Genomic DNA, 14,710 nt, shown 5'->3' with positions numbered 1-14,710 from the left:
TCTGCCACCTCGTGGCGTCTGCTCCGGGTTTAGGAAATAACGGGAATCCGTTCCACAGACTCCGCGGATGGCTTTCCTTTGCGAAGGTATGAAACACTGAGAGTAGCTTAAAATGTTCAGAGTGGGTTCCGGGTCGTGTTAAATGCAATTAAAGAGAAGCGCGGGGTGGGAGGCTGGAGCCTGATGCCTGGCAGCAGAAGGGTGTGGGGTGGCCGTTAGACGGAGCACCGCTATTCTTGGTTTAAAACTCCAAATTCACCTATTTAATCAAAATATTTTACTAAATATCTTAATTTATTCAAAGGTATAAAAGGACTTGAATCCCTGTCTTTCAGAGACCCATGATAATTGGAATTGGAGTTTATCGTGCAACTTTGGCATATGAATATTCCAACTTCACACTCATGTGATTCACTTTCCCCGTCCATCTCCCTTCTCCCCCCTTGATAAAATACATATTTTCTATTAATGTCTACTTTGTTTTCAAGGTCACTTCCTGGCACGACAGCGGCTGAATGCGCATCGAATTTGAAGAAGATTTATACAGTACAAACAGTACAGGTGAGGTGTATAGCTTTGCTCTAGGAGTTGCCGCATGTTATTAATGTGACTTCGCACCTTAAGTTTCATTTTTCCTCATATGGATGAGTGACACTTGCGGCTTTGCTTACCTGTGGTGTGAAACGTGAGTGTTATTGGTTGTGTGTGGTAGTACGTGGTCATTGTTTGAATTTCGTTTGGCTTTCCAGACCAGGAAAGGAGGAAGCATATCGGGTTGATCAGGCAAGCCTCCTCTTCTTAAACTTCCCTGACTTCCCACTTGTGCCTCCATCGGATTGTTACACTTGATGTATTTTAAATATTTTTCCTGCCTTTTCTCCATTTTTTTAAATACAGAAAATCATTACACAAAGACTAAAAATTACAACCTGTAGATTTTTTTTCTTCTTTCTCTCCTTGAGCATGAACTTTAAAAAAAAAAAATTCTGGCAAACTGACTTGAATTAAAGTACTTTTAAATCATGCAATACTTGCAACAATGAGAAATGCTGCATATGTCCCTGTGTCATCTGCCAGTGCTGAGCAGTGGGTGTCTCTTGCAAGAAAAATTGCATTTCTATTTTGATACCACAGTTAGCCTGAAGTGTAGTGAATTGGTATTTGTCTCACCTCAATGCTAAGCTGACTCTAGTTCACTAAGTCTCTGAAATTCTAAGGTAATGCCAAAACCTCCTCTTTGAAGGAGCCCAAGCCTAGTGATCTACTTGAATGGCTGCACAACTTGTTACGTTGCATGAGATGTTTCTTCCCAGCTAATTGACCTAAGAAATTAATTGGCTTTTGGAGTTTTCTGGAGACGAGGTTATCAGTGGAAGTACTTTGGCATCAAGCATGGAAGTGCCCTGCAGACCCCTGGGAGAGGTTCCCTCTCAGCAATCTGTGTTAGCAGAACATCCCCATCAGTCATGCAATGAAGTGATACTTCAAACTTAAAGTTGACGACAGAAGTGGGTTTGTTTCAAAATGGGCTGCAATGGTTCTTGTTGAAAAAAAGGACAGCTTAAGACCACGGACTGGTGCACACAGTATCTGGTGTTATCCGTTTTCCCACTCTGAATCTAGCCTTCATTATTTAAGTGATTACGTTTTGTTGGCTGAAGGACTTGAGGTTTTCTTCTCATCGATTGGGGCCTAAAATACAAAAAACTCCTTCAGGTCCTCTGGGAAGACTCATGATCTGGGTGAGGTTGTCAGGAGCTGGCAGCGTGGCCCATAATGTGTCTTACTGTGCTATCATACACGTAATATGATCTTCCTTTGGGGGAGACACCAAAATCTTCATTAACTTCATCACTCTCCTTCACGGGCAGTAGCTAGTCGATGAGGAATGCCAGTCTGTACTGCCTGAAGGTTATTTGAAAACCAAAACTTCCCAAATGAAGTCCCTGGTTCAGAACATAAGAGCTCTCAAATCTTTCCACGGTCGTCTGCTGGCGTAGCTCTGCTCTGTCTACTTCTGTCGGTAGCTTTAGGGTTTGGGCACACAACGGGGTAAGAGTAAGATGAAAGTTGAAATGGGTGTTTCGTACCAATTTTTTATATTTTTAATAGTCTTCCATCTCTTCTCATGACTGGGTAGTGGTAATGGCTGGTAGGTAGAACTGCCAACGGCCACAAAATTTTATCACATAATGTTGCAATCTTTGTTTCTACAGTTGTGCTAATGATTAAGTATTAGGTACTTAGTGAGTTGTACTGATGCTTAATATTGCATCAGGTCATGTTGATGCAACATAAGTCTTTAAAAATCCTTTCTTATTCCCAGATGTTGGATAAAGAAGAAAGGGGATTGGGATCTTTTCAGTGACCCCTCCCTGTTGCTCACCACTGATTTTGGGTGCCTTTTATCCACCCCAAACATGTATGACAGCTTTTGCTTTTACCAGCAGGAAAGCTGGGAAGTAATCTGATGGTTCCTGGTAGCTTGGATATTCTAACTTCTCCCCCATTCCTGTACTAATACGTGCATCTCAAGTTCTTTGTGTCTGGTTGAATCTTTTCACTGTGATCTAGACAAAGTAGTTGAACTGCTAGTTAGGCATTTAGTTCAACAGATTATTGTTTGTGGTGGTTTAGTAACTCAAGATAATCATAAGGAAGTTTTAGACTAGTCTTAAGTGAAATAAGGTGGATATTTGATGTAAGTATGTATTATTAATATGCTAAGAAAGTTTTATGTACTGTTTTGTTCTGATATATGTACTGTAACTCTGATTTGATGATTTTTTTTTCTCTCTCTTCCTCAGGACTTTGCTTCTAAAGTAATCCACAGTTCAACTGCTTCCCTTCTTTCTACTTCCACCTTATGCAGAAATGGCACCTGAAAAAAAAAAGTTGAAGTGAAATTGCAGCAAGTTCTTTTCAGAGCATTTTATTATAACATAGAGGGTGACAGTTCTCTAGGAGGATATGTAATCGTTTCAGAGAAAATGAACAAGGAAAACTTACTCCCTTGCGTTAATGCAACTAGTATTTTTTCTCTTTAAGGACTTCTGGAGCGTCTACAACAACATTCCTCCCGTGACAAGTTTGCCCCTGAGAAGTAGTTACCATTTAATGCGGGGAGAAAGACGGCCGCTTTGGTACGTACGTTATCATTACACATTTCTGGGAGCGCGCAGTGAAAAAGCCTGAAGCGGTGGAAGGAGGCAGGCGTGGGACAGGAGTGTCTTGTTTCTGTTGCCTGCAAATGCCTGAGCTTGAGAGACCTACAAAAGAAATATCCTAAGGATCTTGTTAAGCTTAAAAGTGACTTGTACTGAAGAGTCTTTATTAAACACACAGACTGTAATTTAATTGTCCACCTCTGATCGTAAATGTAAGAAAGAAATTAAATGATGAAATAGAAGAAATTAAAATATGACTCTGAATTTCAATTCAAGAATGCACAGGATGTGTTACTTGTATTTGACTTATTTTTAACTTGCAAATTTTTTTCTTTCCACTGAAGCTAGTGTAACGATGATGCAAATGACTGATGGTCCTTAACTGTCCTTCACCTGTACAGAAGTACGCTTCGTATGCGTATAAATGCACATATACCTTGGATTTAAACTAACATAAGGCATTATGAAGTGATTCATTACCGCAAATTCCTACTTGATTGAAAGATAGTAATGGAGTAAAGTATAAATCATCGAGGTTTCCCTTTCAGAAATTCAGTTTTGCATGCCTTCTTCCTGGTGCAGTTCCAGCACATCTCGGAGCGCCTAAGCGCCTTCTGAAGAGTTGTGATCTTTTTGGCATCATTTGCATAGATTGTGATTGGATTTTCGAGTTCTTTAACTTGATCGTAGTATGTCTAACTGGGTGGTGACTTACTGGGGGGGCGGTTCTGTCCTAATTTATGGAAGAAGCAAATAACGTTCGCAAATGTAAATCTGAAGGTCTACATTATTGCTCAAAAAATACTGTGACTGCTCAGGATAGCTAAACTGGGCTTGAAAGAAATGTTGGTGTCTGTGTCAGTCAACTGGGCCATTGTGTACAGGTCTTGATATCTTTGTAAAGATGAGCAAGAACATTTGGAGGTTTTTTTTTTCTATTTTTAATTTTGTTTTGGCAAGTGACTATTAAGGGTGTGAAATGCAAAGATCTTTTCTGAAAATACTACATCAGTTTTCAGACTGTCAAAGTAAATGTAGATGCTGTATTTTAGGAAAGGGATTGCAAGAGGTTGATCTCATCAGTAACCCACTAACTTTTCAGTAATTACTGCCAAGAAACTTTTCTCAGATTATGGTTACAGTATACTGGCTAACTGCAGCATTGTTTTTTAGGAGGAAAAACAAATTCTGAAGTAAGAATTGAGGACTGCAGAATTTTTAAGATGTCCTTCCGAAGTTTCCCCCCTCTTTTCCCCAGTGTTTGTCTGGATTGGTGGGAGATCATTGGTCCTGGGGAATCTCTATATGTTTCATACTGAGTTTAGATATTCCAAAGATGAAAAAGGTTATTCCTTTAACTCTGGTTTTACAGAGTTTTAGCGGGAAACTAGAAGCCCTAATTTAAAATCTTATAAAAAGAATTATGACAGAATAAACTCAAGAAGCTCACAGGTTTGTATGTTTTGCCTTTGTCATTATAAGACAGTTTAATGAGCACGACTGCCCTGACCCTGGGCAGCTTCAGTCTTTTTTTTCAAATAAGGGCAATTAATTTCTATGTGTCACAAAACTGAAATGAAGTGCACTCGTGCTCTTTTGTTAAATTGGATAAACTTGAGAGTAATAAGCTGCTTCTGTGAAAATATGCCAGAGTTTTTCTGAAATAAAAGGTTGTCACAGTAAAACGTAAAGTTGCTATGTGGCTTGTCCCCATACAGTATGCAGCCACTTCAAAGATGGTCTGTAGTCAGCGAAAATGTGAGTATTTTCCAACGCACAAAACTTAGGAAAGGGGTTCGGTGTTGAGAGATCCACTTCATAGGAACAGTGAAAGAATTATTTCTGATGTCAGAAGTCATAGCTCGAGTCATGCTACGTGGAGTTAGTAATTGCATTTCAGATGGGGTTTTTCTGGGAAATTTAAGCCCTGAACGTAGGGTTATCTAGATGTGGTTGTGAATGTTTATTTTCACTGATCTATTTTCCGTAACCAGGGAAGAGGAAAGCAATGCCAAAGGAGGTATATGGAAAATGAAGGTCCCTAAAGAAAGTACGGTATGTTATATTGACTTTTTACTTGGACATTGTTTAGTAAGGGGGGTTCTTTAAACTCCATCCGATAAAGCTGTTGTAAAGCTTTGTAGCTCTGACAACACAACCCAACACAGCAACCAAACAGTACTTTAACGTCTATAACCTTTTATTTTAAGACAGTGAGCAAAAGTTTCTTTTCAGGTAATTCCCTATCTCTTGCTTTTAATAACACTTGTCGATATATTATCAGGCAAATGAAAGCTGCAGTGTTATACTCCGTTTCCAAACGGAAAATCACCTTTGTTCTCAAGACTACTTGCTTACAGGCATGCAAAGGAAAATATAAAAATCTTTTCCTGATAATATTATATGCTAAATTATAGCCAGAACCTCAATAATGCTCTTCAAAAGTCTACACACACAGTCCAGCACAACTTTCAGAGTTTGACTGAAATGCTTCTAAACTCTCTGCCAAACTCAGTAGGACTCCTTCTGCTTGGCACTGCTTGTTTGCGCCTGCGTATGGCCTTGAGTAGCGCTGTGGCTTTCTCTAGCCAAACGTGGACCGAGACGTTGTGTCCACTGATAGCTAATCCCATCTCACGCTTGCTCCCGCGGGAAGGGGGAAGATCTTGCTCGTTCTCTCCCGATCCCTCTTGCACTGGCTTTGCTGCTCATCGGACTGTTTTGTGAGCCAGCTTAATGCACTCTGATGTCACAAAAAGTCTCCTATTTATTTTGTTTTTAATTTGAGTGTATGGCCAGAAGAGTTTTTTGATGGGTGTAGGGGTTAAAGGAGAAAAGAGAAGTAGGATCATCCCCTTTGCCAACAGGGAGTTGTCAGATCACCTTGTGTGCGTCGTGTGAAATCGTAGCGCTGCTCAGCTTTTTCCTTCTTTTTTGAATTTAAGAACGTGAGAGATACAATCTGTTCAGGCATGTCCTTGTTCTAGCCCTGCTGAAGTAATTTGGTTTTTCTTTGCACCCCTAATCAAATGCACGTGAGTAACTCCTGTGAACTGTCACAGTGAGGAGATTTGACCTCTTCACACATGGTGTCGATGTGTGTAGGTGTGTTCTGGACCAGGCCTTTAAACATGAGAAGTGAAGTGTCAGAAAAATGTGATAGCCTTGCAGAAGGCATAAAATGCTGAAGGATGGTACTTGAAATTTCAGCCAAAAGTTAATTGATTTTTGCCTGTGGGCTTTTTTTTTTTTTTCCATATGGCTATTGCAGCTTCCCTCCCCTGCAGTCCCAAGGGATCAGAAAAGCCTGAAATGTTCTTTTTCCTCTTATAATCCAAGGTGTGAAGATTGTCAGAAGTGACAAGTGGTTTGGGGACTGTGCATTACTGGGTGGTGAATTTAGGGACCTCAGAGGCCGTGTTTTTCAGAGGCTGAATGACAGCCCCTTTTTGAAATACAGGTACTTTTTGATCTCTCAGACTATGTAGTACACATCCCAGGTCACTGCTGAAAGGTTTAATTGAAGGTGAGTTTCTGTCAACTTACAGTGCCTCTGTAAATAGCATAAATAATATCTTTATGCCTATTTCTCAATTTTGGCTTCATTCTTCAAATCATCACATGTGCAGACAGCATCTCCTTGGCTGAGCTGAACCGTCACGTGCAGACCTAACTCAAAAAGGTGACACGCTATAGCAGTGCTCAGTGGGGCTGTGGAGGGAGGGAAGTGTAGTTTTTTCCAAAGATACTAGTCTTTGAAGTGGTATGAAAAACTGGCTGGCAAAATACTGACGCTTAAATGTTGTCGCGTGCGTACGGCGACACTTCTGTGTGCCGATTTTTCACATGGAAATGAGTACTTCTTAGATCCTCATAAACCTGAGCCTGCAGCCGCTTACTACTGGATGAAGCGCTTCCCATAGCACAGCTTTGTGGGATGCAGTGGATTAGATGATAATGAGTTGCAGAAACCCTTTCTATTCTAAACGATGGCTCAGGAGTACTCAGGAACGGCGTTGAAGCAGTTTAGTAGTTCGTCTTTGTGGCTGCTTGCTTTTTGTTTTAACCCGCTGCGTTTGATTTTCTGGGTCTTTTGATAGTACTAAAACTCAAGCTAACTTCATATAGCAGAGAAGACATTCCTTAAAAGCAGTACGTGAAAAAGTCATTATGGTGGTATAAACAAATACACGTGTTGATGTGTTCTTTAAAAAAAAAAAAATTCTGTCCCTGTAAAGCCACACCTTGGAGCATTACATTGGTCCAGACGCATTTGAAGTTTTATATAGGCTTTGGCTTAGGTGATAACGAGTGTCAAAAGCAAATAGTGTAATTAGTCTAACAGCCAAAGTAAAGTGGCAGATAGATACCTTTCCCCCCTGTTTTAATTCTCTAGTGAGCATTTGAATTTGTTGAAAGATGGACTTATTTCGTAGTCAAGGCAAATCAGAGGTGATGTTTAAATCAATTTAATTTACTGGTAGGGTTTTCAGGTACTTTAAAGCGGTTAGTAATTCTTTTCCGTAGAAACAAAATGTTCACAAGTGGAGCCTTATGGCCTTTTATCATGGGGAATTCTTGGGAGAAATCTACTTTCAGGCTTTACATTAACTGGTGTGTTCAGGGTGAGTCGTGGACACAGACATAGTGGAGGTAAACCTATTGTTAAATATTAAAAATATTTTTTAGAACAATTCTGTGTAACGGTATGTATTTTCAGGGTCTAGATTCTTGGTCCAATTGGGCTGAGGAAATTAATTATATAACTCATCATATACTTAAAATAAACACTCTTTTTTGCCTAGACAACTTCAGAAGGAGAATGCACTCAAAACTGAGCTAGCAGACCTAACTTTTAAATTAAAAAATAATAATGCGACTGTAACTCTTTTTTCTTTTCCCTTCCTTAGGCTGCAGTTTGGAAAGAGCTACTGTTAGCAACTATTGGAGAGCAGTTTACAGATTGTTGTGCAGCAGGTAACTTTAAAATGCTTGAGGCTAGGGAGACAAATCGCGTTTGAATACAGAATATGGAAACACTGCTAAAAACGGCATATAGGGCTGGAAATCGTATTCATATCTGCTGTCGTTAAGAGGACAAGGTATTCTGACTGTCTTAGCACAAGACTCAAGCTCAACAGCTTGCATCCCTGCGAAGCCAGCAGGTTTTCTAGGTATTGAATGCCTCTCTATTAGCTGATATTGAAATGATTAATATTCATTCTCCAGTGACAGGATTCTGGAACCCCAAACGACACTTCCGTACAGATTGTTTGTGCTGTCACTCTTGGAAGCACCTAAATTAGCTAGATGCCCCCGTTAGCCCTCGTGGTCCCTTCTGGGTAGGAGTTGTCGGGGAGGCACTAGTGCAGACCTGCGGCGGAGCGAAGCCGCGCGGTTTGCCTGCGGTGACATTAAAAGCCCATGGCGGGGCCGTAAGACAAACCTGGCTCTCCTGAATCCCAGGTTAGCACTCTACCCAGGAGCAGTATTTTCATTATTGCTTAAAAATACTGCTTAGGTCAAGGTAATCTTTAATGTAATTGAATTTGCGTAAATATTCTTAAAATACTTTGCTGGTTTACTGGAAAACAGGCATTAATCATCCAGAAGCTCACACGTGATTTTGGTCAGAGGTAATAATTTAACCAAGTTGCTTTCAGAGTAAGTGTCTTCTCTAGGCTTGCAAGGTTGCGCGTTTCATTTGGGAGTGGACTCTGGGAAGGCACTGTGAACTCTAGCTGGCTTAGGATGGACCATCAAACGCTGCTGCTTAGCCATGAAAAGCAAGTGCAAGTCTGTGACCATTTAATTCGTTAAGGTTCGGTTACAGAACTGGGTCTTGCTTCTGGGTGAAGCGAATGGTGAAGCACTGACCCATTGGCCTAGAGGGAGGGCGTTCTGGGGGCTGGTCACTAAACTAACTTTTCCGGTCAAATGACACTTCTCCATCACTTCTTTTGGCCATATTCTCTCCTCAGCATGCATACCTGATTGAACGGGCTGTTGCGGTGACGGTGAATACCCCGTTAGGAGTGGTCCTTCACAGCTCTGTCGTTCCGGGGGAGAGGATTGCTTTTCTGGGGTTCGCAGAGCAGTTCAGCACAAACCTTTCAAACGGCTTCTCTTACACCTAGCTCGAATGGTGGAGCAGGCGTATTGCAGTAGGCTGCTGCCGGCGTGTTCAGCTTGGTGGCTTTGTTTTTTCTACACAAGTTTTGTTGAATGAGTTTCTCAAATAGTGTTATTTCTCTCATTGCCTTCCCGACTTTCAGAATCAGAAGCTACAGAATACAAGCCTCAGATCCCGGAGCCGCGAGAGACATTTCTAATAGTTGCTCTTGGAAATCCTTAATATGCATAATTGAGTTGGTGCCGGGAAGGGTACTCCTGCCCTTTATAGGGTGGACTCGGGGTCAGTTTAAGCAAATACGTGCCGTTCTGCTGCCTACAGAGGTATTTTTTCCCCGTGGCCATGTGCTGTTGACACCACCTTTGCGTTATCGTTACTGACCCCTTCCTTGGACGCGCAGTGCAGCGTGGCCTTGGGCTGAGCTCGCCACGAAGCTGCGTCCTGAGAATTTCACAGCAGAAGGGGCTGCTTCACGAAGCACGCGGTTACTGCCAGCAGCAGCAGCCTGACTGGGGCTTTATTAATTTTTTTCTTTTTTTTTCTTTTGTGTTGCTGCCATGACAAAATGTAAAGGAAAAAGAGAGTAAAGTCTGGAAAAGCTAGTGTCTCATCTCCGCCAGGTACTGTTCCTGGGCTTTTAGCTGTTGCACCCTCACCCCCCTATTTTTGCTTATAGACGTTATTGTAGGTAAGTTGCCTTTAGGAGTTTATATCGCTAACCTTACCGAAGGGAGTCTTGTGATTCCCTTCTAATCAAGGATCAGAGTGCTAACAGCAAAGATGAACAGTCCTATGGCACTTTATTAAAACCACTATGAGGTAATATTTTCAATAGCTTCTAGAAATACAGTGTTTGTTTCTTTCTGGTAACTATTTTGTCTGGTTTGAACATTGGTATTCTCACTGGAGATTGCTCTTTCTCATTTTTTCGGTTCGTTCAGCTTTTGGGCACTGTTTCATAATACCAAAGTATCAAATTAGACATGTCTCACTTTTAAAGTATTCTTTAATGATGCTTCCTCTGCTGTGCAGATGATGAAGTCATAGGGGTTAGCGTCAGCGTTCGTGACCGTGAAGATGTTGTGCAAGTCTGGAACATGAACGCCTCTTCAGCAAGCGAAGCAAAAGTTTTAGAAAAGATACATAAACTTCTGCCACGCACGTCTTTTAAAGCGGTGTTTTATAAACGTAAGTATTTTGTACTGTTAATTTCCACCTTCGTTAGAGAAACAAGATGCTGGTAGAGTATTTCCGCGGGAAATTCATGGGAATTCGTCATTAACCATTTGGAAACGTAGCATCTCTCACTGCATTAAAATTCCTACTTCAAAAGTAGACGTGGTTTTGTCTCTTCAGTGTAAAAGCTAGATATCATTCAAAATAGAAGATATTTTTGGTTTAATTGTAGAATATATTTGGTTTCATGTTTAATATGCCTGATTTGTAAAATGAGTGAGACAGATCTCTTGATAACTCTCAAGACTACATGCTGTTCAATTTAAGTGTTCGCTCAGAGGAACCGTTTACACTCAGGATTTTAAGGGACCTCTTATTTTAGGCTCTATATAAATGTATTATCGGAATAGTGTATTCCCAAAGATCCCTCGTTGGCATGTTGCATCTTCCTTGACTGCTTTATACATTGTTGTCTTCTCTTTTTCAACCTTTTCAAGTCTTTTCACATGTTCTGTTTGTTCTTTTTTCCTTCTCTCTTCCTTAGCACACAGAGAGCATCACGCTTTTGAAGGCCGACGGGGAAAACATTAAGTGCAGTCTGTGCCAAGCTCTTTCGTTGTTATTGGTGTTTTGAGGTGGTCTGGACAAGGAGAAGGATGGTTGGAAGCCCTGCAGAAGCACTGCGCGCGGTGGCCCTTTGGAGTTTCTAACATTTAAAACTGGGAAAATGAGGAAAAACAGTTGCCTTGACCGCTAAATGCACAATTCATTATGTCTGGTTTGGTTGGGTTATTTTTTAATTTTTCATTGTTTCTTTAAAAAGATATTTTTGGCCACTTGTTTTTCCAATCAGATTCTATTTGTTCCTATTTCATTAAGATAGAAGCCTTTCATTTCTTCTGTACTGTATTATTAGTTAAATGCAAACGTTGCACAAAGATGGTATGCTGCTTTTCCTAGACGCGCTGTACGTAGAGGAATAGTGGCTTGGTGAAATGTGTTTTCAATTTTCATTTTAAAACATTCCTGTCATGTTAAGATTTACTCCCTGGTTTTGTCCCAAGAGAGAGAGAAATTGCACTGCATTTATTTTAATATTCAGTGTAATCCGGTCTTGCACTGACAACGGCACGCATGCTGTAAAAGTAAATTGTAAAGCGTTTGCTAAATGGGCGACTAAAGAAAACACATTTATACTGGGACTAACCCTCTGTGGGATGATGTTAACGAGTGTTTTAATTGTAGTGATTGCAGAAGAGCCCCTGTTCAGGCTAGAATGAGAGGTCTTTCAGTAGGAAACCCTGCAAACTCTGCACTTCTCTTATTTTAAGAGGGGATGGTTTTTTTTAATGTTTTTATATAGTATGCTTTCTTACGATATATTTCTGTACGTTCATGAAAAAGTGTCGTGAATCATTTTGAATGCATTAGACTAACTGGATCCATCCCTCACACTTCTGTGAGTACTTTAGGGCCATGCCTGCACCCATGAAGGTCGGTATCAGAATTGCTGTTGGCTTCAGCGCAAAGAGACCCCATCATACGTAGTTTCAAGCCATCATGACTTCCTAAGTGACCTTTAAAAAAACAAACAAACAAACAAATGAAACAGAAAAGAAATGGATTTTGTGTTGCAGTATGAATATGAATACAAAGTGTGTTAATCTTTAATTATTTGTGGTGTTGGTTTGTTTTAATACTACTACCAAAGATTGCTGTAGTTCCTTTTACAAGAAGAAGCTGCAAGGTAGAGATGAACGTACACTCCGCTGAGCGTTACCTCATTGTAAAGAGGTTTTTGTTTGGCAACAGTTCAAGTTGCACTGACTTCCACATCGCTAGTGTGTTAAGAGGCAGCCATTAAAACCAAATAAATTTAAAAATAAGAATTGCACATTTGAGATTTTTTTTTTTTTTACAACTTCGTCTGTATTTATGGATTAAAACTGTGCAGTTAATGAGCATTATTAATTAAACGAATTTTCTAAAATCCAGATGTCTTGCTTCTGTAATTGGTTTGAGATTAAATGTTACCGGACCTGCTTTTTTAAACCTGCGTATTTTTCAGTAAAACTTATTTCCTTAGAAGCTCTCTATGTTTTGTTCATAGACTAAAAATCTTTTTTAAATGGATTTTTTTGTTATTAAACCAGAAAGGAGGCCTGAAGTTTATGAGTAATATCTCTCGTATAGATTCAGTTGGTACTTGAGGTATTTTTGAGTTGCAGTTAGATTGAGGTTTCAAAATAAAAAGCATAGAGACTATTACTGGTTTAATTATATGACATTTTTCAATTCACACCGCAGTGACAGTGTATGAAATACCCCAGCTAGCCTTGCTTAGATTAATTTTTGCCACTGTGACTTTCCAAGATACATATAATGCAGCAAGGATTTCTTTTTATAATATTACTTCCTTTGGATTACCCTGAAATTGTCTGAGACCTGTTAAAAAAAAAAAAAAGAAATAATTTTATAATTTACTACAATCACTGTTGAAAGTCAGCGTAGTTTCTCTGGTAGGTACGTCGTCGCTCATCGACTCCTGGGTGGAGGTGCCCAACCTCCTCGCGAAACAAGGGAGCGCAGCGGGGTGCTTTCCCTGCAAGGTGAGAGGAACTCGTGGCTGTGGCCCCCGTGTCTATCTGCTGTGAGTGGGGTTCCCCTTGTCCGGGGAGCGGGGGGCCGCGGGGCAGCGGGTACCCCTCAGGTGCTAGCTGGTGCTCGCAGCTGTGATGCACGCGGACAGCCTCCAGGCCTGCGTGATCGAGTCAAAAAGGGACCTCGGAGAAGCGAGGGGTAAACTTGGAGAAAAGTGTTTTCAACGCCTCGATGAGCAAGATTTCTCACTTGAAATACTTTCCTGTCTTCGGAGGAAATGTGGCTGGAATACTAACGAGGAATTAATCACGTATCTCGCCCTTCGCTTACTTTTACTTTTGCAAACAAGCCAGAGCCTCTTACCTCTCCTCCAGGTTCGTTTTGAGCACGGACGTTGACTTCAGCAGAGTTGGATCTACTGGCAGAAGCGGCCGATCTGGTGATGTCACTGGAACTTGCTCGTTTAAGAGATCACTTTATTCATCCTATTGAAGGCAATTATTTTTTATGTAGCTGCCTTGCATGGCACTTTAATATTAAAAACCCCTCTGCTCGAACGTTGGAGAGAGCTTGAGAGAGGCTTTATCGTAGCCACAGGATAGGATAGCTGCACGTTGACCACCAGAGTCCACATTATGAACTGTTGTGTCAATTTTTCGTTGCTCTAAATCCCTGGTCTATAAAATCAGGGATTTTTCTGTATGGCTTAACGGTAATTGTTGTTATTATTACCTAGAATCTGGGTTGATGGATATCTTCTGACTAAAATTCGGCATATCGTATGCCACAATCCAAAATTGGGCTTGAATTAAAATGGGTAATGCAAGTTTACAGGAACATGACAAATTGCATATTGGAATTTTGCAACCATTAATTTAAAGACTTTGTGGAACTTTTGAACTGTCCTTTCATCCCTACCAATCTCCATAGCCCTGATATATTTATACCAAATGATGTTGAACGGTTAAATTTTTTAGTCTTTTAAATATTTATTATTTTCACCTGGGGATCTGCTTTATTGAACTTGATTAAATGAACCCTCCCCACTACTTCAAAATCATCTCAGTTGTTTAAATGGATATCAAAGAAGAGCTTACAACTGCTATCAAAATGAATTTCTGATGGCATTTCAACATCCAATTAAAACATTTAACTTCCATGGTGACAGACAGCGAAGAAACTCCAGATCGCTGCAGTAGCTGAATTAAAGAAACCTGCTTCCCTCCTGGGGAGGTGAAGAGCCCCGGCTGATACCTGCCCGCGCTGGGACAGTGCCCTTGGGCTTTACCTGCTGTCTGCTGGCGTGGCAGGTCCCGCTGAAGGTTTTCTCGTAGCTGGAGCACTTGTCTCCTTTAGCCAGGCTGTTTTTCTGAATTTTGTGGGAATTTCATATCCTTGATACGCCTGTCCTGCCGCCCAGGTCTGCCGGGTGCTTTTTGCTACCGTTGCCTGTGGAGCATTTTAGCCTCTGTCCTGGGAAGCCAGGCGAGGAGCAGGGGGGGAGCCCTGGCTGGCGTTAGAAATGTCGTGAAACGGGCACCTGTGAAGGTGCTCACAGCATCTTCCCAGGAACGGCTTCGATGCCGCGCGTGGTGAAGCGGGGACGGTGGCGAGCTGGCTGAGCCGCTGGCCT

At 41.0% G+C, this 14,710-nt stretch overlaps 1 protein-coding gene across 1 annotated transcript; it reads left to right on the top strand.

Moving 5' to 3' along the window:
• Nucleotides 1-488: 488 nt before the first annotated feature.
• EIF4E3 (eukaryotic translation initiation factor 4E family member 3) lies at nucleotides 489-11,067 on the top strand (the record flags this gene model as incomplete). Its single annotated transcript, XM_010294599.1, has 6 exons — nucleotides 489-561; nucleotides 3,049-3,143; nucleotides 5,162-5,222; nucleotides 8,078-8,144; nucleotides 10,333-10,488; nucleotides 11,021-11,067. Coding segments are annotated over 6 exons (499 nt in total), but the record flags the coding sequence as incomplete, so codon positions are not given.
• Between the last annotated feature and the right edge of the window lie 3,643 nt (nucleotides 11,068-14,710).

The sequence above is a fragment of the Phaethon lepturus genome, unplaced genomic scaffold, assembly GCF_000687285.1.
Source record: "Phaethon lepturus isolate BGI_N335 unplaced genomic scaffold, ASM68728v1 scaffold43929, whole genome shotgun sequence".
In the NCBI taxonomy this organism is placed as follows: domain Eukaryota; kingdom Metazoa; phylum Chordata; class Aves; order Phaethontiformes; family Phaethontidae; genus Phaethon; species Phaethon lepturus.
Note: the sequence above shows the minus strand (reverse complement) of the source record. Positions and strands in the feature narration are given on the sequence as shown.